This window comes from Notolabrus celidotus, chromosome 15 (assembly GCF_009762535.1).
Source record: "Notolabrus celidotus isolate fNotCel1 chromosome 15, fNotCel1.pri, whole genome shotgun sequence".
Classification (NCBI taxonomy): Eukaryota; Metazoa; Chordata; class Actinopteri; order Labriformes; family Labridae; genus Notolabrus; species Notolabrus celidotus.
Genome location: NC_048286.1, coordinates 17,784,353 through 17,809,150, shown reverse-complemented (window position 1 = coordinate 17,809,150; position 24,798 = coordinate 17,784,353). Strand labels below are relative to the sequence as shown.

The 24,798-nt window shown below is 39.3% G+C and overlaps 3 protein-coding genes across 3 annotated transcripts; all 3 read right to left on the bottom strand.

Moving 5' to 3' along the window:
- Window positions 1-426: 426 nt before the first annotated feature.
- Window positions 427-10,004, bottom strand: plk3 (polo-like kinase 3 (Drosophila)). The gene is made up of 15 exons (XM_034703721.1): window positions 8,967-10,004; window positions 7,851-7,958; window positions 7,612-7,728; window positions 7,181-7,310; window positions 6,970-7,057; window positions 6,316-6,411; window positions 5,947-6,145; window positions 5,544-5,670; window positions 5,127-5,242; window positions 3,820-3,940; window positions 3,632-3,715; window positions 2,968-3,130; window positions 2,646-2,775; window positions 2,326-2,436; window positions 427-2,207 (listed from the first exon to the last, which is right to left on the bottom strand). Exons 1-15 carry the CDS (start codon window positions 9,180-9,182, stop codon window positions 2,010-2,012), a joined length of 2,004 nt encoding a protein of 667 aa, XP_034559612.1. The 5' UTR covers window positions 9,183-10,004; the 3' UTR covers window positions 427-2,009.
- Window positions 10,005-10,327: 323 nt separating this feature from the next.
- On the bottom strand, window positions 10,328-16,609 carry cacybp (calcyclin binding protein). Its single transcript, XM_034703722.1, has 6 exons — window positions 16,470-16,609; window positions 13,572-13,782; window positions 13,363-13,459; window positions 13,160-13,259; window positions 12,278-12,372; window positions 10,328-11,305 (listed from the first exon to the last, which is right to left on the bottom strand). The coding sequence occupies exons 1-6, from the start codon at window positions 16,485-16,487 to the stop codon at window positions 11,134-11,136; spliced, it is 693 nt and encodes a 230-aa protein (XP_034559613.1). The 5' UTR covers window positions 16,488-16,609; the 3' UTR covers window positions 10,328-11,133.
- Window positions 16,610-19,403: 2,794 nt separating this feature from the next.
- mrps14 (mitochondrial ribosomal protein S14) lies at window positions 19,404-24,358 on the bottom strand. The gene is made up of 3 exons (XM_034703447.1): window positions 24,227-24,358; window positions 20,199-20,363; window positions 19,404-19,978 (listed from the first exon to the last, which is right to left on the bottom strand). Exons 1-3 carry the CDS (start codon window positions 24,293-24,295, stop codon window positions 19,796-19,798), a joined length of 417 nt encoding a protein of 138 aa, XP_034559338.1. The 5' UTR covers window positions 24,296-24,358; the 3' UTR covers window positions 19,404-19,795.
- Window positions 24,359-24,798: the final 440 nt, after the last annotated feature.

The window sequence follows — 24,798 nt, the reverse complement described above, 5'->3', positions numbered from 1 at the left end:
TTGAAGCTTTGCAGTCACTGTCAGAGGCCTGAGATACATCACATAAAGTGAAGTAGAAGTGACTGACATGACTACATTTTCTTTAAATTATAGTTTTGTCAAGATGTTTCAATTATAGTCACATAGCCAGGTAAAATTTCAATCATGAAGTCAATCACCAAACTTCAGCGTCAGTTGCTAAATGTTATTACTAAACATTAAGAGGAAACTTAAGTCATTTTCAATAAACTTTATTTTTGTCCCATTTCCCCCAAACATGTTACATAGAAAAGGTGATCGGAATTGAACATTCCCTCGTGTCAAGACCGTAACATTTACACAACAATAAATAAAAAAAACATGTATAAATAAAATATAAATAAACAGGACAGTATGTGCCAAAAAATAAAGACTCTTCTTAATTGGCAGATGGCTTTCACAATGTTGGATTTTTGAAAAACACATGTACGTAATACTTGCATTCCAGGTCACAGTTTTTAGGATACAACTCTGGGTCGAGAAAGCAATGTAAACCGATAAGGATTACAGTACAGTACAACAGCGTACAATGTTTTCTTTTTTCTTTTATAGATATTACTGGGATATATATTTAGGATACCAGTTATTCTAAAAGCTTATACCAGGTAGTGAGAGTGTAGTGCTATTGGACTTACTTTCAAACTTGGCTCAAAGTACAAAAGTAAATCCTGTCTGTAAAACCCACCTCTGTTTGTATCCAGCTTGACATTCACAAAGGGTTGTTATTGCACTATACAGACATCCCTCAGAAAGGCACTTTTATCCCCCCCCTCCCCATCCTCATTTTCCAACCAACAGTTTGTTTACCAGCACACGTGTGGCACACACACACACACACTCACCTTCTACATGTGAATTTAAAACGGAATCAATTTAAAAACCAACAAAGAAAATGCCTTAGGGTTTCTAGTTAAAAACAAAATAAAACAAGTGGTCCTAAAAGTTTCACTTTCCTGATGAAGTTACAAAAACAAAAGAGTGCAATTTTGTGTTGCTCCCATAGCCCCCTTATCATGCGGTGTACCACATCAGTGAAAATGTGTTTCTGATAACCAACAAAAGACAAAAGTGATGTTGGAGCAGAAGCAGCATACCTTCGTATCACCATCATCAAATAAGGCCAGGAATGTTATTTGTGCATGTGAGGTCAAGATCTTAGTGTGATCCTATAGCTGGCTCAATATTTCTCTTTTATCAAAATGAAAAGGACAAAAAAAAAAAAAAAAAGTGTGCACCATAGTCCAAAGAGGCCAGAAACCAACTGAGGGTAGGAGGTCTTTTTCTTTCTCCAACCAAACCACAGCTCTTCCCAAAGCTTCTCCACTGTACAACCACAGTTCCAGTGCAAGTCAACGCCGTAAGTGACCTTGCTGCCAAAATACTTTTGGAAAAATTTGCCTAAAAGCATTTCAGCGACAAGATTATCCTTGTTTTGTTGCAAGCAAAAAGGACAACTTTAGTGTTTAGATACCTTTTTGGGGACCATGCCTGGGTTATTGGCTGGAATGGGGGTGGGAGTTGCAGGGTTGGGCGGTGGCTTTTAAAAAAGGTCCAGTTGAGTAGAAGTGGTTTTGAGTGTAGGGAAGGTGAAAGGGAGTTGTGTTCATTTAGGCATCTGCCCGTTAGGGATCCATCATTTCAAGCCAAGTAGGAGTCTCTTATTTTAGGTATCAATACCTTCCAGGTGGACACCTTTGAGGCATAAGCTGGACAGGCACTAATCCTTGAGGCAGATGCTGCATGAGGGCAACTTCCTGACTGCTTGATGTTTATCAAGGTCAATCCATGTGTTAAACAGCTGCCCGAGCACCAGTCCACCAATGAATATTTGCTCAACTCCTCTGAGCATCCGTCCATCTGTTGGCTCCTTCCGGCACTGCCTTTAGGAATTTTATCAAACAGTCAGGCCGCCTAAGAGGAGGTGTTAACCAGTCAAGTTGCCTTTAAGGCATCTGCCACTCAGGCAGCCTGGGAGGCACTGAGCGGTGCTCTCAGGCATCGGCATGGTGTTGGAGCAGCTGAACCACATATCGCAGTCGGTGTCTCAGCTCCGAGGTGCAGCCCATCTCAGTCAGCATGCTAAGGAGGTAAGTGCACGAGACACGCTCTCGGCTGATGAAGGTGAGCAGGTAGGAGTCATCGGATGACTTGCACAGGATGATCTTGGTGTGGTCTGTATAAAAGTTGACCTGGAAGGGATTCAAGCAGAATATTTGTTAATAAAGAAACACAAGCTTCCTTTTTACCCTGTTGCACTTCATTTACTCAAAAATTAAAAATTAAAAAAGTATATGGATTCTTTCTAACCTGTAGAGTGCCATTGTTGAAGAGCATGACAAGAGCGTGGTCGGTCTTCACCCACTGAAGTAGCAGAGGAGGAGAAGCTGGCACTTGCTCCTCACATTGCAGATCTCCACCCTGATAAAGAAAGAACATGTTTAGTCCACCTAGTATCACAAAAAAAAACCTAATTGCTCTTGGACATCTTTGAAAGTTAATGTTAAAGGTTCATCTCCTCTCAATAATCCTCAAATCCTTTGCTAACAAGGTATTCTGACATTCAACGCATATGGCCAGTGAGTATGTGGTTAACCACTGGGGTTAAAGATTTACTATTGTGCTCATACCTCCATAAGGTTTTGTTCCATGTAGTTCGCCATGAGATCAACTATTTGTTTTTGGCTGCGAAGCTGCTCCGGCAGAGAGTTGGCAGAGAAAGTGAAGTGTTTGTTGTTGGTCAAGCAGTAGTGGACTGTCCTGTTGAGGAAAAGAGAATAAAGTTTTTTTAATTAGATCAGAGGTTGATGGGGATGGATAACTTTATGATATGGATACTAGGAAGTTTAAAAGACAGCCTCGTAGGTTACTTGAGTTCAGTATGAGTCTTAAGCACATTGTCAATGTTTACATGACACCTTCAGTAAATACCGTAGCACTTCAGGTACTTACTTGCGTTGGTTACAAAGACTGAGATGAGTCCCTTCATTGAAGAGTACACCGATGCTTTGGTTCGAGAGCTGATAGCCAAAACCATATTTGTTTGAGTAGTCCACCCATTTAGTGACCCACAGGAAGGACTGAGGCCTGGACAAACAGGGCGGGTTTCTGGTGGCTGAGGAGATAGAAGTAGAGTTAGAAGACATACAAATATTTGATCTGAATCTTTAATTAGAGGACAAAACTAGTACACATTATATTTCCAAAGCTAGCATTTTACACCACAAAAGATGCTACCAATGTTAAGAAAACTCTAAGTTTGGAAAAGCACTCCAGGTTACATGAGTCAGCAGATTTTGGAGAAGCTAAAGAAATGGCTGGGACAAGAGAAGCTCTAGTTGATTAAAGTTGAATGATTCTGCATAATCAGTTATATAACTCAAAAGAAGGGCTGGTTCATGTTCATGGGGGAAGCAACATTTTAGTACTGCTTTTTTTGCCCAGTGCCAGATGCAAATAATAAAATAAATATAAAATAACAGATGCTACTGGGCATTTCCATTTACTGTCTTGGGGATAAACAAGCCAAGTTCCTAGAGTATTCCTTCTTTGCTATGCTGTGGCCCATAAACACTCTTGCAGTCTTATTAACTCAGCATCATTTGTGCTCTCCTACCTGCAGGCATGGTGGCCAGGCAGCTGTTGAGAACTTTCATGGCTGATTCAGCGACAGCTGCAGGGGTCAGGGCGTCCTCACACGCTGGAAACAAAAGAAGAAGTGAATGAATCAGTGATGCCAAAAGACAAGGAATTTTAAAAATGCACAGAAATACATCTACCAGAGGAAAAAGTGATGTGCCTTACGTTCAGTACTGCTGGCCATGGTGCCCTTAAAGGAGCGGGAGATGGACTTCCTGGATTCCTCCTCAGCAGGGGTCTGTTCTAGAGGCACAGAGCTGACCAGCTGACCAGTGGGAGAGGGGGCCTGAGAAACAAAAAAATTAAATTAAAAAAATAATAATAAATAAAATCACATTAATGACATGAAAATCAAGCAAATAGACATTAAAGCACACTAAAAAACTAACCACAGAATTAAAAAGAACTGCTTGTCACTTTCTGTGTTCTATTAATGTTTGCACAGCTGCCTCACCTTTGTGAGTCTAAAAAAAAACCTGCCTGCAAAGTTTTTTTTCTCTATATTTGGTTACAGCTCAAACTGCTGTGGCTTCACTGGTTGTACCTCGTTTAATTATGTGAACCTTACTGCATCTGCAAAGAGGCTTAACTATTTTTAGAAACTCTGGTTTCCTTCTGGGAACAGTTTAAACACAGTAAGTTTGACTAGTATTTTTTAATGTCATGTGTTTACAGAGCTGCCTTTTTATATAACCTGATCGTAATCTTATTGTTGACCTGTTTTGTTTTCCTGCTAGCATAGCTACAAAAAAGGAAACTGTCAAAACAAAGTAAATGTTGAAACTAGCCTAGGAACAGAAAATCCAGTTTATACTTCTTAACAACCTGGTTTCTCAGCACAGGCCTATAATGAAGCTGACAGTGAAATATTCACACCGAGGAGCAAACAATGTAGCTCCTTTTGGGCTCTATAAATAGCAGCTAGACCCTGCTGATGAGGGATTGGCAAACTAAGCTTCTTGCTTTTGTGTCATGTAGTCTCAGACCCCAGTTGGAGTAGATATTCTGAGGATGGTTGAAAATTATATAACTGAAGTAAAAAGGATGGACTGATTGAGTCAAGTGCCTCAAACAATTTCCTCAGACATTAGGAGAAAACTAGCCACAAACAATAAAATATAAAGATTCTCTCTCCTCTGCTGACAAGCTGAAGGACTTCTGGGGCAAAACAGAATATTTCACTGCAGTCTCAGCGAAACAAAGCTAAAGCGCTACAAAAACATTTTTATTCAGGAAGGACGATTCCTTTGTATAATTAAAAGCATAATACATTATTCAAAGAGTGTGTTACATAAGCAATTATCAGTCACGGGGGGGAAGTCGTCTGTATAAAGTCTCACAGAGTAGTGCACAGGTACTGATTTTAAACACCACTTATTAGTAACTGAGAGGACTTGAGTTAGTCTGCAGTAAACAAGGCGCCATTTTGTTTGTCTTGCAGAAGTAGGACACAAAAGAGATGAAAGAGGTACCTCATTGGGTCCCACTGTCTTGTAGCTGATCTGCCGGTTGATGGAACATTTTACGATGCCCGATACCAGCTTGGAAATGTCTTTGTCATCTTTATCCTCACATGGAATTTTCTCCACTGCAAAAACAAGATTCATGCACTGTTAGAACAAATGTGTAAACACAGCATGTGTTTCTGTACCTGAAGTACCTTAAAAAACTTAAAAAGGGAAGACTAAAGCTAAATACAATCCTGCTCTTTTCTGTGTGACCATAATTAAATATCATTCCTCGTGAGACTAAACCGATTAACAGGATAAGAGGTGCTACATAATTACGCTCAGGGAAGGACAAATATTTAACTAACAGTTGACGTGTGTAAGAGATGACCTAGTCTTCTACAGTGCCAGACGCCTGTCAGCTGAACTGCTGCCGCTCACCTTTCGCTTTCTTCTTCCCAAATAGGCTCTTGGCCATTTTAGTAAAGAATTTCTTGGCAGGGCTGGGGGGATGGAGCTCTGGCACCATCACACAGCTGCTGGGAGGAAGCTTATCGGGAGTGAAACCCTAGAGGAGGTGGGAAAAAAAAAGGCAGAGAGCAAGCAGACAAGAGGGTGAGGAATATGCATGAGGGATGGAGACGGCACACAGCTCATTATGAGCGAAAAAAAGGACTAAACATCAAGTGCTGGCATGCCATTTTTTGCTCTAGTTTCAAGCACCGTTTCCCTTCCCCAAAAAAACTGAAAAATCTCTATAACTGATGACTAAAAAAACCAAGTAAAAGCATCAAATGCTGTCAGCATATTCTAAACTAACAAAATTAGCATAATTTTTGCATACTTTGGTGAAGAATTCGTGGTTGAGGATTTGATCTAGAGAGAGTCTGTCGCTGGGGTTTTTCTGCAGGATGCCTGAGATGAGTTTCTGTGCAGCAGGGGAAAGTGAGGATGGCAAGTTGTATCGAACTTCCTTTATACACTTGTAGGTCTCCTTTAGATCAAGTGTCTCAAAAGGAGGATTTCCGCACATCAGGGTGTACCTGAATAAGATCAAAGCAAGGCAACCATTAGTTAAATCAAGATCTGAGTACATTTAAAAAAAAAAAAAAAAAAAGGTTAATATCCTAATTCTCTCACCAAGATAAAACCAAACCCTGCTACTCTACATTCTAAAACACATTTCACACATGACCGGACAAAAGCTACTTACATTACACATCCGAGCGACCAAACATCTGACTCGGTGCCATGGCCCTGCCTGTTGAGCACCTCAGGAGCCAAGTAGTTGGGAGTGCCACAGATTGTTCTGGGAGAAAAAAAAAAGAGAATAGGATTAGTTTAATGCCTTTTTCTATTGTAATCATTTTCTGGTTCTGTTGCTGTGTCATGCAGACAAGGAAGTTATTGTTGAAGTATTATTTTTCCTGCCACACTCATTCTTCTGGTATTCACCAGGAAAATGTCAAACAGGTAGTGAAACTGTGCTCTGAGCGCTACATTCAACCGTCACTTGGAAACCGGTTTAGTTAGGGACTTACTGGGGGAAAGTAGTGGGAGGAAGTGTATGCTTAGTAACTGACGTAACACTTCAAGGTTCATTAGAGCTATGAAAGCCTAGAAAAACAGCTATGGGCTAAATTTGAGGTCTTTGTTGGTTATTGTTTATGTTTAGTGTTCGATACTTCAGAGGTGGTGCAAGGTTGTTTAACTTCAAAAATTCAATATGGGAGATAACTAAATGAAATCTGTTCACCAACATTAATTTGAATGTTCAAACGTCAGTCTACCTCTACACTCTCTAGGCTTGTGACTACCTGTATTATAAAAGTACTTCAGGGTGGTGGGTTAGTAGAAAAACTCTTACTTTTTTCTCTTCTCGACTGTTTCTAGTTTGGCAGCAAGGCCAAAATCTCCCAGCCGCAGCTCCATGTTCTCGTTGACAAAGAAGTTGCCTGAAAGAGACAAAAACATTCGTCCAGTCAGCATTCCACACAAAACATGTGCCTGCCTAAAGTCACAGCAGATTCCTGGGATGCTTCTGTGTGTGAGAGTGTGCCAGGTTTCAGCTCACATACCTAGTTTGAGGTCTCTGTGCAGGATTCCTCTGCTGTGGAGGTACTTGAGGCCGGATATAATTTGTCGGAGGTAATAACGCACTTCTGGCTCTGTGAGCGTGTGTCTCGCCTTCCAAATGTGTGCCAGGGACTGCAGAGACAAAGCAATGAATGAACTGTCAACCCTGAATCCGTCAGTTTGACTCTACAACATTGCTGCACACAAACGTCACACACAGCCACAGTAGCACAGATATTAGTTGCTGCTGTGGGAGTAATAAGTAATGGTTAAGTTGTTGGTTTTGTATACTCCAAGCTAGATTAAAAAATATGCACATATTAGTGTGCGTACAGTTTCTACTGTGCCACTGTGGAATAAGATGTGTACGTGCAAGCAGAGCACAAGCAAGTTGTGCAGCCTGTTCCATTTCTGAAAATTTCTGAAGTCTCACCTTCCGACTGCAGAGCTCGAGGAAAATGTAGATGTTTTCTTGGTCTTCAAAATGATGAGAGAATTTCACCACATGCTTTTGTGACAGGGTTTTGTGCAGCTCAATCTCATTTGTAATCTGTGAAAATATGAAAATCCATCAATTCCTTGCATAAAATCAGAGCAAGACATCATCCAGATATTGAATTGGGCATACTGCATGGTTCTCTCTGCAGAATGTAAACAAGCACAATCATGTACCTTGTCCCTCTGGTGCGGTTTGGACACCCTGCTCTGTGGAATCACCTTCACAGCATACATTTTGTTGTTAGTGAGGTCTGTCATCTCGTAGCATCGAGCAAAGCCGCCCTTGGGGGAGACAAACAGGATGATCAGTTAACAAAAGCAGCAGGTTGAAAACCTGCAATGGCCATAAATTATCTGCCTCAATGGCAAAGTCTTTGATCCGCGATCAATAAGTGTGCAGCCAAATTGTTTGGACAGTCATTTAGCCAATTCTGACATATTGGTCTGGAGGGCATATTAATTAATGGAAAAAAATAAATCAATCCAGTTTGGCCATTCGAAGGGTTAACTAGCTGCATTATTTTATAATCAGCCCCTCAGCATATTTTGCTGCCTTGGATGCTCTCATATGCTTCCAAAACCGACGATAAACCCCTTATATCGTGTTTTCAGCAGCTTGATCCTGTTCATTTCTGAATACAGTCAGGATTATGTGAGCTTGAGGACGTGAGGGATGTGGCAGACCGAGTTGCTGCATTCATTAACCGTGAAATTGACGGAGACATTTTCAGCTCTGCGGCAGGCAGCAAGAAAAGAGAAGAAAAAAAGGAGACTTGGCTGTCTGCCCGACGCAGCGTATCGATAACGAGCAACATGTTGATGCAGCCGCTCCATTCATACATGGAACATGTGTCAAAAACCATTACAGCAGAGAAAAGGGAGAGGAGATGAGTCGCGGGGTATTCATAAAGATATTCTAGGATCCAGCAGTGGTCTGAGATAGCTTTAAAATCAAAGGATTCTCGTAAACGATCAGTGTTGGAGTTCTATAAAAAGGTGTTTGGCAGTCATGTGTGCGCACAGGAGCTGGTCACACCTTGCGCCTGATTCATTCACCATTGACTGGCACAGCAGGGGGAGATTGGTCACATCCACCACGAGGTCATTCCCAATACCCGCATTAGTAACACACCTGGAACATGGCTGATGATGAATTCTAATCATCGACAGCTTTAACCAAACACAGACTCGATAATCTAGAGTCATCCTTCACCTTAGACATGACAAATATAAAACTGCCATGGTGAAATAAGTGAAACACATGTAAAAAATTGGATGAAATCTTCATACCTTTCCAAGAAGTTTCCCTTTGCTGTAGGACCTTCCTGTCTTTGAGTCTGTCACCACCTGGGCCAGCTCTGGTTTGATTTGGTCGGCTTTATTCCTGCCGTTTTTCGCCGGGGCTGAGGACTGTTGGGGTCCACGCTCCGGAACAGGCTTCATTAAATCCGCATTCATGTTGTGGCACGAAATACGCTGTGCTGCGGTGAAACAGCCGGTTTCCATCTGACACCGCGGAGTTATAATCGATCTGTAAATATAGAAATAAATATCCCTTTAGCGTGTTTTCTCAGCAGTTGGTCTGGTGCGTACGGGAGTATCCGGCACGTCCAACTGTATCCATCTGGCGTGTCTGCGCCGAGCTCTCTGCGCCTTTATAAACCAGCAGCGACGTCACGGAGCAGGGGGCGGAAGGAGGAGGCGGACTGCCGGAGAAAGTCCAGACGATTTGCTCAGACGGAGGCTCAATCAAAAATCGCAGCTGGAGCATGTGGAAACGTGAATGAAACAGCTCATGAAAAGGGAAAGAGTCTAGCTCACGTTGATACATCTCATGTCTCAGAGTTGCTTTAAGTCTGGCTGGGGTTTTCTTCTGTCATTACTGATCCACACACTCACACTTTGTTTTATCAAGTGTTTAAGGTGATTCTGCTTAAGAAATACACATTTCCCACAGACATCATGCGTCTTTTGAACGGTATGTCCACACATCACACACATGACTCACTATTAGATACCGGATTTCATATAACATCTTGACAACATACACCCGGCCGCTAAACATGCATCAAACAGCTGTATGACCCTTGTCTAATTGTCCAAAAATGTTACTTTTACTATTAAATTGTAATCACCTTACATATCATGCAGCTTAACAGATATGTGACTAATTTGCATAGCTACAGGCAAATTAATTAGTTGTCATCTCTTAAATCTTTGGACACCTTTCAGTAAAGCTTACAATATTACAATAAAAAGTAAGAGTTATATTTCCCTGACGTGTCTGTGTCAGTTTATGGTCATGCCCAGACGAAATCCCCATGAAAATAATTCTACTGATTGCGGTCGCCACCTGGTGGACAACACGTGCAGCTCAACTGCTCATGCTCTGCAGGATTCAAGATTTAAGACTTTATCAAGCAAAGAAACGGTAACTGCTCACACAAGAGACACAACACACTCTGAATTGAATATAAAAGCTGCATCTGAGTTAAAAAAAAAAATAACCAAGTGGTGTAGGACCAATTTTGTGAGGTGAGGGTTTGTTTAGATTGTGAGAGTAGTGTGGGGTTTAAAATCGTGTAAGGCCTTTTTGAAAATTCTTGTGGGTACAATTAATTAAAATCACAAAACCAGGAGACAAGCAGGGGCAAATAAGACTTGAGATCTATATTTTGAAGAACTTCATGAAAAGCCTGAGAATGGGCAGCAACACATGTAAGATATGACAAAATGAAAGTCAACTTGTGGACAAATTAAAAACAGGGGTTGAGCATATTAACAAATGTTCAAGGGAAATCACTAAAGTGCTATTGTTAACAGCACTTAAAGAAAGAGATAAGCCCAACACACATTATGGAATTACAAAGAACATTTTTAGTGCATTGAAGAACAGGAATAGGTATTCAGGGAATGACAAGGAATAAAATGCTGATATGAAGTACCTAAAGAAGTCATCTCTTTGGCATATGAACAGTGGAAAGCATCATGGATATCTGCTCAGAATAACTGGACAGGTACAATATTTAGAGGAGATCGTCTAAAATATTGCACTTCATTTAGAACTATGAGTGGTGATGAACATTTACTTGATTAAAACTAAGTGCAATGTTGACCCTTGACACATCAAATTGGACTATACAAAAAGTAGGGTTGGATGTGTAGGAAGTCTTATGTTGATGTCGCCATCTGCTGGACAGCCTCCTTATTTGTACATGCTTTCACTGACAGGTTTTTGCATCATGAGGAATGGGTATGAGAACACAGGTTGTCTGATTTTCCACACATTACCAGGTTGAGGCCTGCAGGGATGTTAGTTTTAGATCCATTCACCTTGTTAATTCATATTGTTGTGGGATTGTGATTTATATACTTGACTTTAAGTTTCAACACACATTATATTCAAGTCATGACAGTTGATCCCTGGCAGCTCTCAGCAGATGACAGTGCGTGCACTTCAGAAGTCCATCATGTCTCCTCCTCCTTCCCCTCGTATTTTCTTCTCTTGTGACTCTGACCAGGCTTTGTTGATGGTTCTCTTCATCTCGTCGTCTCCATCTGAGTAAATCTTCTTCAGCATGGTCATTAGGCCATCACTGGGGTCTGCATTGTCATCAGTCGCAGGTTTACTGTTGAAGGACAATAACAGTTTGTATAGAGGTGGGATTCTCATTCCTGTCCTGTTTGCACCTGCCTAAGCTGCACTTACAGTGACACCTGGCACACAGACACGGTAGTGCACTGCAGAGAGCAGACTGCAGTGTGGCCACAATAGAAGTGGCCCCTCCCCAAGTTGATTTTCCTGCTCTTATGTGCCTGGGGTCTGTAGTTATCTTAACAGTCTGGACATTATTGATTACATGAAATATTACCTTTTCCAAAAAATATTATATGTGGTCAGGTATGGGACAATTTTTCAATGCAGCCTCATTTAGAACAGTCATATCAAAATGAATGTCTCATTTACATAATTTCATATTAAGTCTACTGCTCTGCACTAGTAATAACGAGTGTAATAAAAGTAGGCGTTGGCAACTTAAATAGATTACAAGATATGTTTTCTATAAAGCTAATCTTGTACGATCTCAATGTATCTAGTTTAAAATTTGCATCCACACACCTTCATAAAAAAGTCAGCCTCTTAACCATCTGCTCAAGAATTAGCCAACTTCCACTGCACGCCAACTCTACATCAACTTCAGTGGTTGTGTCTATGTTATAGGTCTTTGATGCAAGCAGATCAGTTTGGTTTTGTGACCAGTTGACACCAGAATCTGGTATGTGGTATTTGCACTCAGTCTTACAGTGTGAAACTGGCCTGTCTCCAGCTACTGTCAAAAGTTATTGCCAAGGTTTGTCTAAGAATACTGGCAAGGTATCAAAAACTACCTGTGGTAATTATTCCGACAGGTTCAAACACCATTAAGTCATTACTTAATGACAAACCATTACCATCAATTGTATTGTAGTAATGGTACTCATTATCTGCATTATAGCATATTTTGTACTACCTTATTTGTTTTTGTATGCCACTTAAATTCCTGCAAACCATTTCCAGTGTAAATTTCTAAAATGTAAAACCTCTGCATTTTTCAACTCACTCTTTATCTTTCGACTGCTTCTCCGCTTTTGTTAGGCACTCCCACTTCTTTGTCGTCTGCTTCTTGCACATGACCAGGACCATGTCTGTTTTTATCTGTAAAAGAAGTGAGTGGTTAAAGACCTTCTTAAAAGCCAACATGATTTTCCTTAGAAGTAAGTAGATTGAACTCAGTTTTACAGTTGGATGTAGACACTGGGTCTAATTTCAGCAGATGGCAAAATGAAGAGTTTATTAGACGATTAGATACCCATGTTTTCTGCTTCTGTTGGGATCTAACAGAAACAAGCAACTGCTGACCCAAAGCTTGGCGGTGAGAGCTTGAAAATAACAGTAGCAAATCAGCATTGTTACTGAGTGAGTGAGTTTGTTTTGGAGGCTACTCTGTCCTGTAGTGTTTTAATTTGCTTATAAGAAAGATGGGCAGCTGGTTAACAGGTTGATAAAAACAGAATTTGATGGTTTGCTAATCAATTAAAGCCCATATCTAACAACAAATCAAATGTTAAAAATTAAAAATATCATTGTTTTATGATAGATGTATGCTCATTTAAACACAACACTTGATTTGTTCTCTTTTCAGTATTTCAATTCAATTAAGGCTTTAAATGATTTACAAACCATCAAATTCTGCTTTTATCAAACTACACAACATCCAAACTCTTAAAGAATTAGGGCTCTAAAGTATCCATTCAGAATTTTTAAAAGTCATGATTCAGAAATCGTTAAAACAATGTTTCCAAGATACAACGAAATGAAAACATCAATCCAAACTCATGATGGAAAAATTGTACTTAATATCTTCCACTTCCTGCTTCCAAATAACTCATGCCATTTCCCATCTATAACAAAAAGAGTGAAATCCTTTAAACCGATAATTCACCTTTTTATAGCTGTCCTTTTCATCGACAGGACCTAGCAGGTTGAGGATTGTCATCTGATGATTTTTTCCATCTAGCTCCTTTACCAAAACAGAAAATGAGCTGCAGAGGGGAGAGAGATGAAAACAGTTCTATGGTTAGTGAAAGATTATTATTTTTTCAATTAAAACTCTGTCTATAACCAGTAGGATGATTTACACCTTACCTTTCTGTAAACTTGACCTCCACGTTTTCTGGTGGAATTTTGTGCACATCCTTCAGAGTGAGGTAAATTTTGACAAATTTTTCAGACTGGTCCCACGCTGTAAGGAAGATGCAGAAATATCAGCAATATTAAGATACTTTTAAAGTTCTTCACGGACCTTTGTTGCAACAAAGAATGAGCAGTAGTCTTAATAAACAATGGCACCATACCATAGTTATTGATCTTGACTGTGTATGTTGCTTTGGATGCAGCAGAAGGGTCTGCCTCTCTCTTGGCTTGTTGCTCCTTCTGTTGTCGTTTGAGTGCAAGCTCCTTCTCCACCTTCTTCTGCTCCTGCTGCAGCACTTCCTTCACTCTCTTCCTTTCTGCCTTCTCTGAGAGTGACCCCAGCTCCTGCAAATCTGCCTCCAACTGGTTGATCTGTTTTGGAAAAGAGTACAACCTGTGAGAACAGCACATCCCTGAGCACCTGGAAACTTTTGGTTGATTATTTGGCTCATAAAAGTTACTCATCTTGCTTGCTCAATGAATCCATCTGTTTCTCAACATTACAAATTTGAGTCATGTTTTATTCTAACAAGTTACGAACACTGAACAAGTTTGTCTTTGTTTTTCTCTACAATAGTGGTGTACTCATGTTTGAAAAAATGCCATCTCAGGTGCCCTTCAGGAGGTTAGACTAACAGGTGATTGTGATGAAGTGCCCTCTTGGCAAACAGCCTAATTATTTAAGCTATAGTTTGTTGTATTGTAGCATATTGTTGCACACATATTTACCATAATGAATGGGGATAAAGTGTTAGATGCTCAGAATTTATTGGGGTAGGACCCCAGATCCCTCTTATTACTACTAAATAGTTTCATTTGATTACAGAGGCATCAGGGGTCTGACAAAATCTAGTCTGTATCCTGTGGGATTCTTACTGTCATGTTACCCACCTGAAATTGTGCTTTAGAATGCTGCTAGAATCAGATCATTGACAAATTGTAATTTCCTGTGCACTAGTGCCCAAGCCTTACAGCAGGTGCCCTTCTTATTTTTTTTTGCCCCTGCCCCTCAAACAGTACGCCTCTGTTCTTCAATACACACAGTATTAGGAAAATTAAAAGGAAGGAAATAACAAAAATATGTAACATATAATATACCACTTACCATACAAACGTGACTCTACTATGCAACACAACTACTTGATTTGCACCACTGGGAATGGCATAGAGGTAAATAGGACTGATTAATCCAATTTAATTGAAGTGTATTTGTGTAATCCGTTTAATGCTTGTAAACGGACCTCACATTCATACCCCTTTATAGTCTCTCTTCACCACCCAAAAGGCTTCACAATACATGTCAACATTCCCCAAGTCGCACGTATTCATGAGCCGATGGTGGAGGCAGGTGCCTGTCCATCAGTGACTAATATGATTCATTCTAACCTAATAACTTTTCGTCTGTGAGCAACTTTAGGTTCAGTGTGTCCCCTGGGGTTGAAGGGCTGATATTCCAATCAGAGAATGATCTGCTACACCTCAACCAACTCATCCTGAATGAGACCCTCCTCCTGACATTCGTTGAGAACGCCCAACAGTTTGCTGCAGCGACCTAGTGATGGCCGTCAGTGAGGTCGGTGATACCTCACTAACGGCCCTTTGAACCAGAGGGCGGCAACAGTCACTGCTGCCTCCTGCTGAGTGTTTGATTCCTCGGCTGACTACTCTGACAGTAAAGATCAGGGGTGTCAAACATGCGGCCAAAACCGTCCAGCCAGAGGTTCCAATCCGGCCCGCGGAACGTGAAAAAATTACAGAAAAGACATTAACTGCAATTGTTTAATAAAAGTAACTACTACTTCAGATTTGTCCTCTGGGTCACATAAAATCATAGTGCTGACGGAGCACACCTGAACAGCGCTTTTTTTTCCAGGACATTTGTTCTCAAAGTGAGAAAATAGATTACTTGCTGTTTGCATAATCTGGTTGAGATTCATACAGACTTTTTTAGAGCAGTATAGCACTACACCCCTCGAGCAAGCAAACTGTTCATGCTGGAACTGAGGGCTCCAGAATAATCAAGTTAACCTTTTTCATTATTATAATCTTTGATCTGAGGTGTGAGTGTGTACGTGAATGGTTGTCTGTCTTTCTGTGTTAGCCCTGTGATAGGTTGGCGACCAGTCCAGGGTGTACCCTGCCTTCCGCCCGAAGCCAGCTGGGATAGGCTCCAGCCCCCCGTGACCCCCAACGGGATAAGCGGTCAAGATAATGGATGGATAATCTTTGATCTTTTGCAGTAAATATTTTACTCTGTCAGATGAATGGGTAACATGTGTTTGGTGTGTTATCAGCAGGTTTCAGGGCTTAAAGAGTGAAATATTCAGCCCACTATGAGACTCATCATGTCAAAAATACAACAGCTGTTTTTGTAGAAAAATAGTTCATTAAATATGAACATTTTCAGAATGTACTTGTACTGTTTTGCACTAAAACAAAGGGAACATTTTAGAGTTGTTTTTATGTTCTGATTTTACTGGTCTGGCCCACTCCAGATCAACTTGGGCTGTATGTGGCCTCTGAACTGAAACGAGTTTGACGCCCCTGGTGAAGAGGGAGGCAAGCTATCGGCATGGCAAGACATGACATAGCATCAGTAACCGGCTCAAATCAAATGTCACTTTAAATACCACTCATCATGCTGACGCAGATTGTTCTCCGTGCTAAGTTCACAAAACAAACGGATGGCATTTAAGACTACAACACCTGTCCACTTTCATTTCGAAACCATGGACAGAAACTATTGTAAGAATGTTGGACTAACTCCAGTCATAGCTAGCTCACAGCTAGCTAGTTAGCTAGCCAGCCACATGTCATCAGACCCGATTAAACTGTTATTATTTTGTCAACTGCGTTAAAGGTAGGTTTTGATGCAAAAACAAAGTATGATTGACAAAATGTACTAACACCCATTGTACCGGTTAACAGTAGCTTTCTTTCTAAGTTGACTGATGTTAGCTAACGTAGCATTGTTTCTCGGTAGACTCATTAGGTATGAGTCAGCTTTAATCAGTAGTACTTGTCCGCGTTCATCAAATGGATAAAGAAAAGCCATGTACCTGCTCAGTTAGAGCCATGTGTCCTCTGTTTCTAGTTCTGTTAGTAGCTCACTTTAGTGATGTGTCCTCTTGTCTGTACTAGCTCGAGTGCAATATTCTCACGCAGTAATTGAATGACTGTCCTTCTTCTTTTTTAATGTTGGTAGACTAACAAGCCCATAAGCGCACAACTGCCATCTACTGGTCAATTTGATGAACCTGAAAAAAAAAATTGCATTAACTTCTTCCTTAAATGTTTTAGTTTTTCCCAGTCGATATGGTACATTTCTCAGATCAGAATTGAAATTCTCAAAACTACTTGTTCAATCTTCACATCATTGTGTCACTTGTGCACATCCAAAAAGCAGTTTCTCATTTCTTTGAACAAGTTGCAAATGCTTTGGTACATCCATGCAAATGATAATGTACAGTTCTCTGCTGTTTCCTACATTATCAAGTGCTTATGTCATGTTGATCAAAATGTATTATAATGGGTCTCTGTTGAATAGTCTCACCCTCCACAACATTTAGGCATTAGTTCATCACATAGGTCTTCACATGCAAAATGGTTGAACATGTTGTCAGAATAAGTCAGTCATATTTCTGTACATTTCCATTAGACTGTTTTTCTAAATCTGGCCTGAATTGGTAAATTTCTCCCAGGTGAATCTTGACTTTCTCTAACAAAGGCCCAACAGACAGGAACGTCAGGAGGTGTAGAAGACTGCACTGCACTGTAATTTCTACAGCACTGCATGTACAGTTTCCCCTATGTTCACATTTCTACTTTTGTTTTTTAGTTTTTTCTTTGTGCTATGCAGTGATGTCTTTTTCTTTCTGTATTGCAATGGCATGGTCTGTCAACAAATTAAACTGTAAAAGCATAAATGTGAATCTTGTCCAGTCTCTTGCAATCAACCTCCCACATACACTAAGGTGTAACTTACAATTTACAATAACTGTCATCAAAACTTTAGCCATAGTTTACATCCGAACGTCCCCCAGAGTACACTGTTATATTGACAACATGACTAAGCAATGTGACTGTCTTATCCGTACACAATGACACAAGGACTTGTCACTCTGACTGACATGTTCATTGACACAGATATTTACTTGTGAGAGGTGAAGTAAGGATTTGGAGCAAGATACTGGCTTTTGCATGTAATCCTTTGCGTTTTGCTCTTTGTACAAATTGTTTTGAGAAATGCACTTACTGCTTTGCAAATGTCGAGGATGATTCGAGAAATTTACCAAAGAGACTGAGAAAAACTAAGTATTAATGTAAACTTTGTATTGTATTTTCCTTATTGCCTTGTAGGCGTGACACTTTGACCCACAATAAAATAAATGGATGTAAAGCTTTGATGACATACAGTATTGCTCCACTTTATGGACTATTTTATTGTGTACGCCATAAATGCATTATGATACAATACAGCAAGTGTTTGTGTTATAAAATACAATTTCATTTAATTCAAGTTTTATGGTGAAATATAATAGTAACACACAATATAATATTGTAGTATCTAGTTTAGAACCCAAGAAAATGACAGCCTTAATTGTTTTCTGGATTTATCATCAGAGCTGTTTGAGGAAGGAGATTTTGCAAAATCATGAACAAAGAACATTTTGATAAGTATTTTAAGAAACCAAACACGACCAGAAAATATATCCACGTTGTTGAAATAGAATACAGGACTTGTCTACTTAAAGCTGCTGTTGGTAGGAATGGTGTAAAACGTTACTTTTTTTTTCTGCTGGGTTTGGAGAAAAGGTCATAATACCCATTGGTACTCGTCGGGTAAATGGTAATTTGAGACTTTGCAAAATCTCTATCTCTCTACTACGTCCTCCGATTGGTTATGAGTCCGGCACTATCATGACTGCACACGATCTGTGTCGGGGGGCTAAGAGGAAATCTGGTTGGGAGGGATAGTGTTGACAATCAAAGTCCCTCTCTCTGAATTAGGGATGCACATTTTAAGTATTTTCCGTGATCGATTTTTGGAATGCAATGCCAAATACGTTGTTTTCCCCCTAAACTGTATTTTCTACAGCAACAAAATGCATATAACTGACGGGATTGAATACGGGTACACGTTTGACACGCAGAATATCAACGATCGGGCTCATTAAAATATTCTCCGCGGACATAATCTTATAAAGTGAAGGCTCATAATACTAACAGAAAAGTACTTCAGACTCACAGTGTCCAGTTTTCTGTCTACTCGTTCTTATTGAGAAAAATAATCATGTGTATTCGGTCAGGTGTCAGCCAGGAGCGCAACCGGGTCATAATCAGTCCCGCTGGAGAAAAGCCCAGACGGCTCTGATGTTGCTGGTCTGTAAACGTAGCGTACCAGAATTTCCCACCTGTCTGTTGCCTTTGTATCCAAAGGTGGGAAATATCCTGTTCAAAGCTGTCAACCTTTGTGTCCGTGTCGTTGTTGGCAGCAGTTTTGTATTGATCCTCTTTTAAAAAGCGCACGTGGAGACCTGACGCACAGCCGCCAGCTGAGCATCTCCGCTGTGCGCAACACCTTTAACAGCTGATTCACATCGAAACATGCTTTAAACTTAAAACACCTCCCTGATAGATGAGTGTAATATGAGACCACATGATGTTTGTTCCACGTGACGGAAAATTGAAAACAAAAATGTGTGTTTCGAGTAATTTCTTAACAATCAATTAATCGATAATCGATTCATTGTGGTCATCCCTACTCTGAATATATGTTTACTCTGTGACTACCAACAGCAGCTTTAAGTTATCATCAAAAGTTGCAAAAAGCACACACAATAGCTTTCATTTTCTGTGGGTCATTTAAACCTTTAAGAAAGCTGACAAATGTCCCATGATGTGGGAAAAATAATTTACATTCAACATGTTGTTGTAATGAAACCATAAAACTTGCTAGTCCCTGCAAGCACTTCTACAATAAACAGAAATAGTTATTTGTGTATAACAGTATTTATTCATACATTTCTGAGTATAACACTATTCATGGGCATTTGCTTCTGTTAACAGTGTCATTTACTCTTAAATTATGTATTTGGATATTTTTCACACGAATAAGAGCAAGAAAAAGAACAAACAGAAGGAGACTTCAAGATTGAAGAATGGATATAGGACTACTCAGCATAGACATAACACTGAAAATGTGCTGCAGTCATCACTGTAGATTCACTTTTAAAACAATCACCTTCCTTTCCCTAGCAGGTCTTGGTGGAACTGCTCTACCTCCAGAGATTCCAGACACTAAAAGGCCTAAGCAAGTCTGTTTCAAAGAAAATGTCCTCCAATTTTGATTCATCATGAACCAGTCCAGATGTATTTTCATGGATCACCATTTCGCCCTCTGAATACCGCACATCTGGTTGTGGTCAGCTAAGTGACGGAAGACGATCCTGCTCAGTCGCCATCTTCGCTTCACTCCTCGAGGTCTTGAAGTCATCACACACCTGTTGCGTATTCTAACAGGGCAGCTGTCCCGTGGTAGTGCTGCGATTTCTTTATCTGCCACCTCCTGCAAAGATTTTTAAAGAATGAGTTATTTTCTGTTTATTTTAAACAATAATGGGTTAACCATAAACATTCCCCTTCCATAACTACAGAAGAAGCAGAACTGCTACAACTTAACTTTGCATCACAGATGACTTTGTACTCATTTATTAGAATGTTTTCTCCAACGAATGGCACAGAAGACACAGTTACTGTAACCAATACAGCAAAATACTTAATTGTACCTGGAGTTCTTTGGGCAGGATGCTATTCTTCCTTAGGGCATTGATCCGTAGCCTTTCATCCGCATAATCAAAGGCCATCTGTCTTCGCTTGAGGTCCCTCAGCATCCTCCAGTCAACGTAGTAACTCCTCACCTGCTCCATCATCCCCCAGCAGCTTCTAATGGCCTGCACAGAGTTCAAGCATTTTTTAGGGAGTGTAAACCAATATTTGCCCTTGAATACTACACACAATAAGTGAATATTACTTAGTTGTGGTTGTAGAATTTAAAATCAGATCAATTTTGATTCTTTAACACTGCTGCATGCTACAGAGAAAACAGCATCCTCTTCTACTCTGTGTGACCAAATACAAGCAGCATTGATTGGGTCATAATTATTGACCAATCGGAAGCTATAATTTGTCTGCAGTCTGAAGGAAATGGGGACCGATCAGACAAAATCGAGCCAGTTTTGCTACATAATGATGACCATTGAATGAACAGTTACCTTTAATCACAAACTATTCTGTGATTTAAAGAGATGACTTTGTAGTTTCATAATACAACTATAAAGCTTTTTACATGACATGTAAACTTGTAAAACTTTTGAAGAAATTAGCAACGTAACACTGGCCTCTGACCTGGCCTTGTATCTGATATATTACTGATATACTGTATATATCCAATATATCGTGTTTGTAAGGTGAGCACCAACTTTTCAACACGCTAGTCTCTGAATTGGGGCAACAAAAGTGTGTCTAAATAACTTCATTTCATTTCATTAATTTTTTTATTGAGTTGTGACAATGCACATTAATCAAAATTAATGCATTGAGCATCAAGGTAAATGCGCTGGACTTAGCACGGATGCTAAATTTAATCCGTAGTCCCAAGGCAGTGTACCTACACAACACAGACACAGTAAGACTTTAAAACCTCACAGTACAAATCATATGATACACAATTACAAAAAATCAAGACTAACAAAACACAGTCAGACAATATCAAGACTAACAAAACACAGGTAGACAAAATTAAGACTAACAAAACACATGCAGACAAAATCAAGACTAACAAAACACAGGTAGACATAATCAAGACTAACAAAACACAGGTAGACAATATCAAGACTAACAAAACACATGCAGACAAAATCAAGACTAACAAAACACAGGTAGACATAATCAAGACTAACAAAACACAGGTAGACAAAATTAAGACTAACAAAACGCAGGTAGACAATATTAAGACTAACAAAACACAGGTAGACAATATTAAGACTAACAAAACACAGGTAGACAATATCAAGACTAACAAAACACATGCAGACAATATCAAGACTAACAAAACACAGGTAGACATAATCAAGACTAACAAAACACAGGTAGACATAATCAAGACTAACAAAACACAGGTAGACAAAATTAAGACTAACAAAACGCAGGTAGACAATATTAAGACTAACAAAACACAGGTAGACAATATCAAGACTAACAAAACACATGCAGACAATATCAAGACTAACAAAACACATGCAGACAAAATCAAGCATAACAAAACACAGGTAGACACAATCAAGACTAACAAAACACATGCAGACAAAATCAAGCATAACAAAACACAGGTAGACATAATCAAGACTAACAAAACACAGGTAGACATAATCAAGACTAACAAAACACAGGTAGACATAATCAAGACTAACAAAACACAGGCAGACAATATTAAGACTAACAAAACACAGGTAGACAATATCAAGACTAACAAAACACAGGTAGACAATATCAAGACTAACAAACACAGGTAGACAATATTAAGACTAACAAAACACAGGTAGACATAATCAAGACTAACAAAACACAGGTAGACATAATCAAGACTAACAAAACACAGGTAGACAAAATTAAGACTAACAAAACGCAGGTAGACAATATTAAGACTAACAAAACACAGGTAGACAATATTAAGACTAACAAAACACAGGTAGACAATATCAAGACTAACAAAACACATGCAGACAATATCAAGACTAACAAAACACATGCAGACAAAATCAAGCATAACAAAACACAGGTAGACACAATCAAGACTAACAAAACACATGCAGACAAAATCAAGCATAACAAAACACAGGTAGACATAATCAAGACTAACAAAACACAGGCAGACAATATTAAGACTAACAAAACACAGGTAGACAATATCAAGACTAACAAAACACAGGTAGACAATATCAAGACTAACAAACACAGGTAGACAATATTAAGACTAACAAAACACAGGTAGACAATATCAAGACTAACAAAACACAGGTAGACATAATCAAGACTAACAAAACACAGGTAGACAAAATTAAGACTAACAAAACGCAGGTAGACAATATTAAGACTAACAAAACACAGGCAGACAATATTAAGACTAACAAAACACAGGTAGACAATATCAAGACTAACAAAACACAGGTAGACATAATCAAGACTAACAAAACACATGCAGACAATATCAAGACTAACAAAACACATGCAGACAAAATCAAGCATAACAAAACACAGGTAGACATAATCAAGACTAACAAAACACAGGCAGACAATATTAAGACTAACAAAACACAGGTAGACAATATCAAGACTAACAAAACACAGGTAGACAATATCAAGACTAACAAAACACAGGTAGACAATATTAAGACTAACAAAACACAGGCAGACAATATTAAGACTAACAAAACACAGGTAGACAATATCAAGACTAACAAAACACAGGTAGACATAATCAAGACTAACAAAACACATGCAGACAATATCAAGACTAACAAAACACATGCAGACAAAATCAAGCATAACAAAACACAGGTAGACATAATCAAGACTAACAAAACACAGGCAGACAATATTAAGACTAACAAAACACAGGTAGACAATATCAAGACTAACAAAACACAGGTAGACAATATCAAGACTAACAAAACGCAGGTAGACAATATTAAGACTAACAAAACACAGGCAGACAATATTAAGACTAACAAAACACAGGTAGACAATATCAAGACTAACAAAACACAGGTAGACATAATCAAGACTAACAAAACACATGCAGACAATATCAAGACTAACAAAACACATGCAGACAAAATCAAGCATAACAAAACACAGGTAGACATAATCAAGACTAACAAAACACAGGCAGACAATATTAAGACTAACAAAACACAGGTAGACAATATCAAGACTAACAAAACACAGGTAGACAATATCAAGACTAACAAACACAGGTAGACAATATTAAGACTAACAAAACACATGCAGACAAAATCAAGACTAACAAAACACAGGTAGACAATATCAAGACTAACAAAACACAGGTAGACAATATCAAGACTAACAAAACACAGGCAGACAAAATCAACACAACAACATGGTTAAAAGGTTAAAAAGATCAATAAAGAAAAAACCCTGGAAACAGGCATCAGATTCAGAAACAGTATTTAGGTATGGGTACATGTCTAATTTGTTTTTAGCCAATGTTTGAGGTTTTTTTTTTTTTTGAAGATTAAGTAGTTGTCACATTTTCTGATATGTACTTGTTCCAGGAATATGTTCCTCTTACAGATACCACCACCTGACTGAATTTAGTCCTGACTTAATGGGGTCTTCAGTTGTTCCCCTGCCATACCAAAGACGAACATAGACTTATCGACAGGTGTGAAAGAGACTCGGTGTTCTGACCCAGGTAAGACCTGAAGAAACCTTTAGCTTCACAATGATTATCAAACCTTTCAGACGCCATCACACAAAAATCCCAACAAACGTTAAGTTTCAGCTTCAATACTGAAATAATTACGGCAGTATACAAACTTTTCCGAATGTAACAGTTCATAGTTTGTCATTCGACATGCTAGCTAGCACTAGCTAAGAAGCTAACGTCAGAAAGCTAGTCACACACCTTACTTACACTTAGAATGTTGCATTTCTAATCTATCTGACATATTATACGAAGCAGTTTTGACAGGACACTCACACCATACACTATGACATAAAGTAAGCCAGTTACCTGCTTTGGGGCGCACACAGAAGAATAAAGGGCATTTAACCCCGAACATGCTATCCTGTGGGCCGCCATGTTGGATGACTGTTGTGCAAAACCACCGAGGAAGGATGACAAACATAGAAAATATCGCCACCCCTTGTCAGGGAATGTAAAACGAAAAGTGTTCACCAATAACATCCCTGTTTTCAACCACTTTGTGTGTCTAGTACAACTTTATTGTAATAATCTGTGTACACGATTAACATTAAGCAGTGCTAATGAATTGCTGGATGACCATTTATTACACTACACACAATTCACACAACCACACACACAAGTAGCAGAACACCTCTGATCCTTTGCAAAATGACACACTATTGTAAAAACTTTAAACTAATTTATCCATATGAAACATACACGTTTCATATGGCTGAATTCTGTTTGATACAGTTACACACTGCTGCTGCTAACCTAAAACATTTTTAGCAATTCTACTTCTCAGTGATAAGAGTACTGTAAGTGAAGTACACAGAGAAAGTGCAATACAATAAATTCACCAAACACTACACAAGACCAATGCTGCAGACTGATGAAAA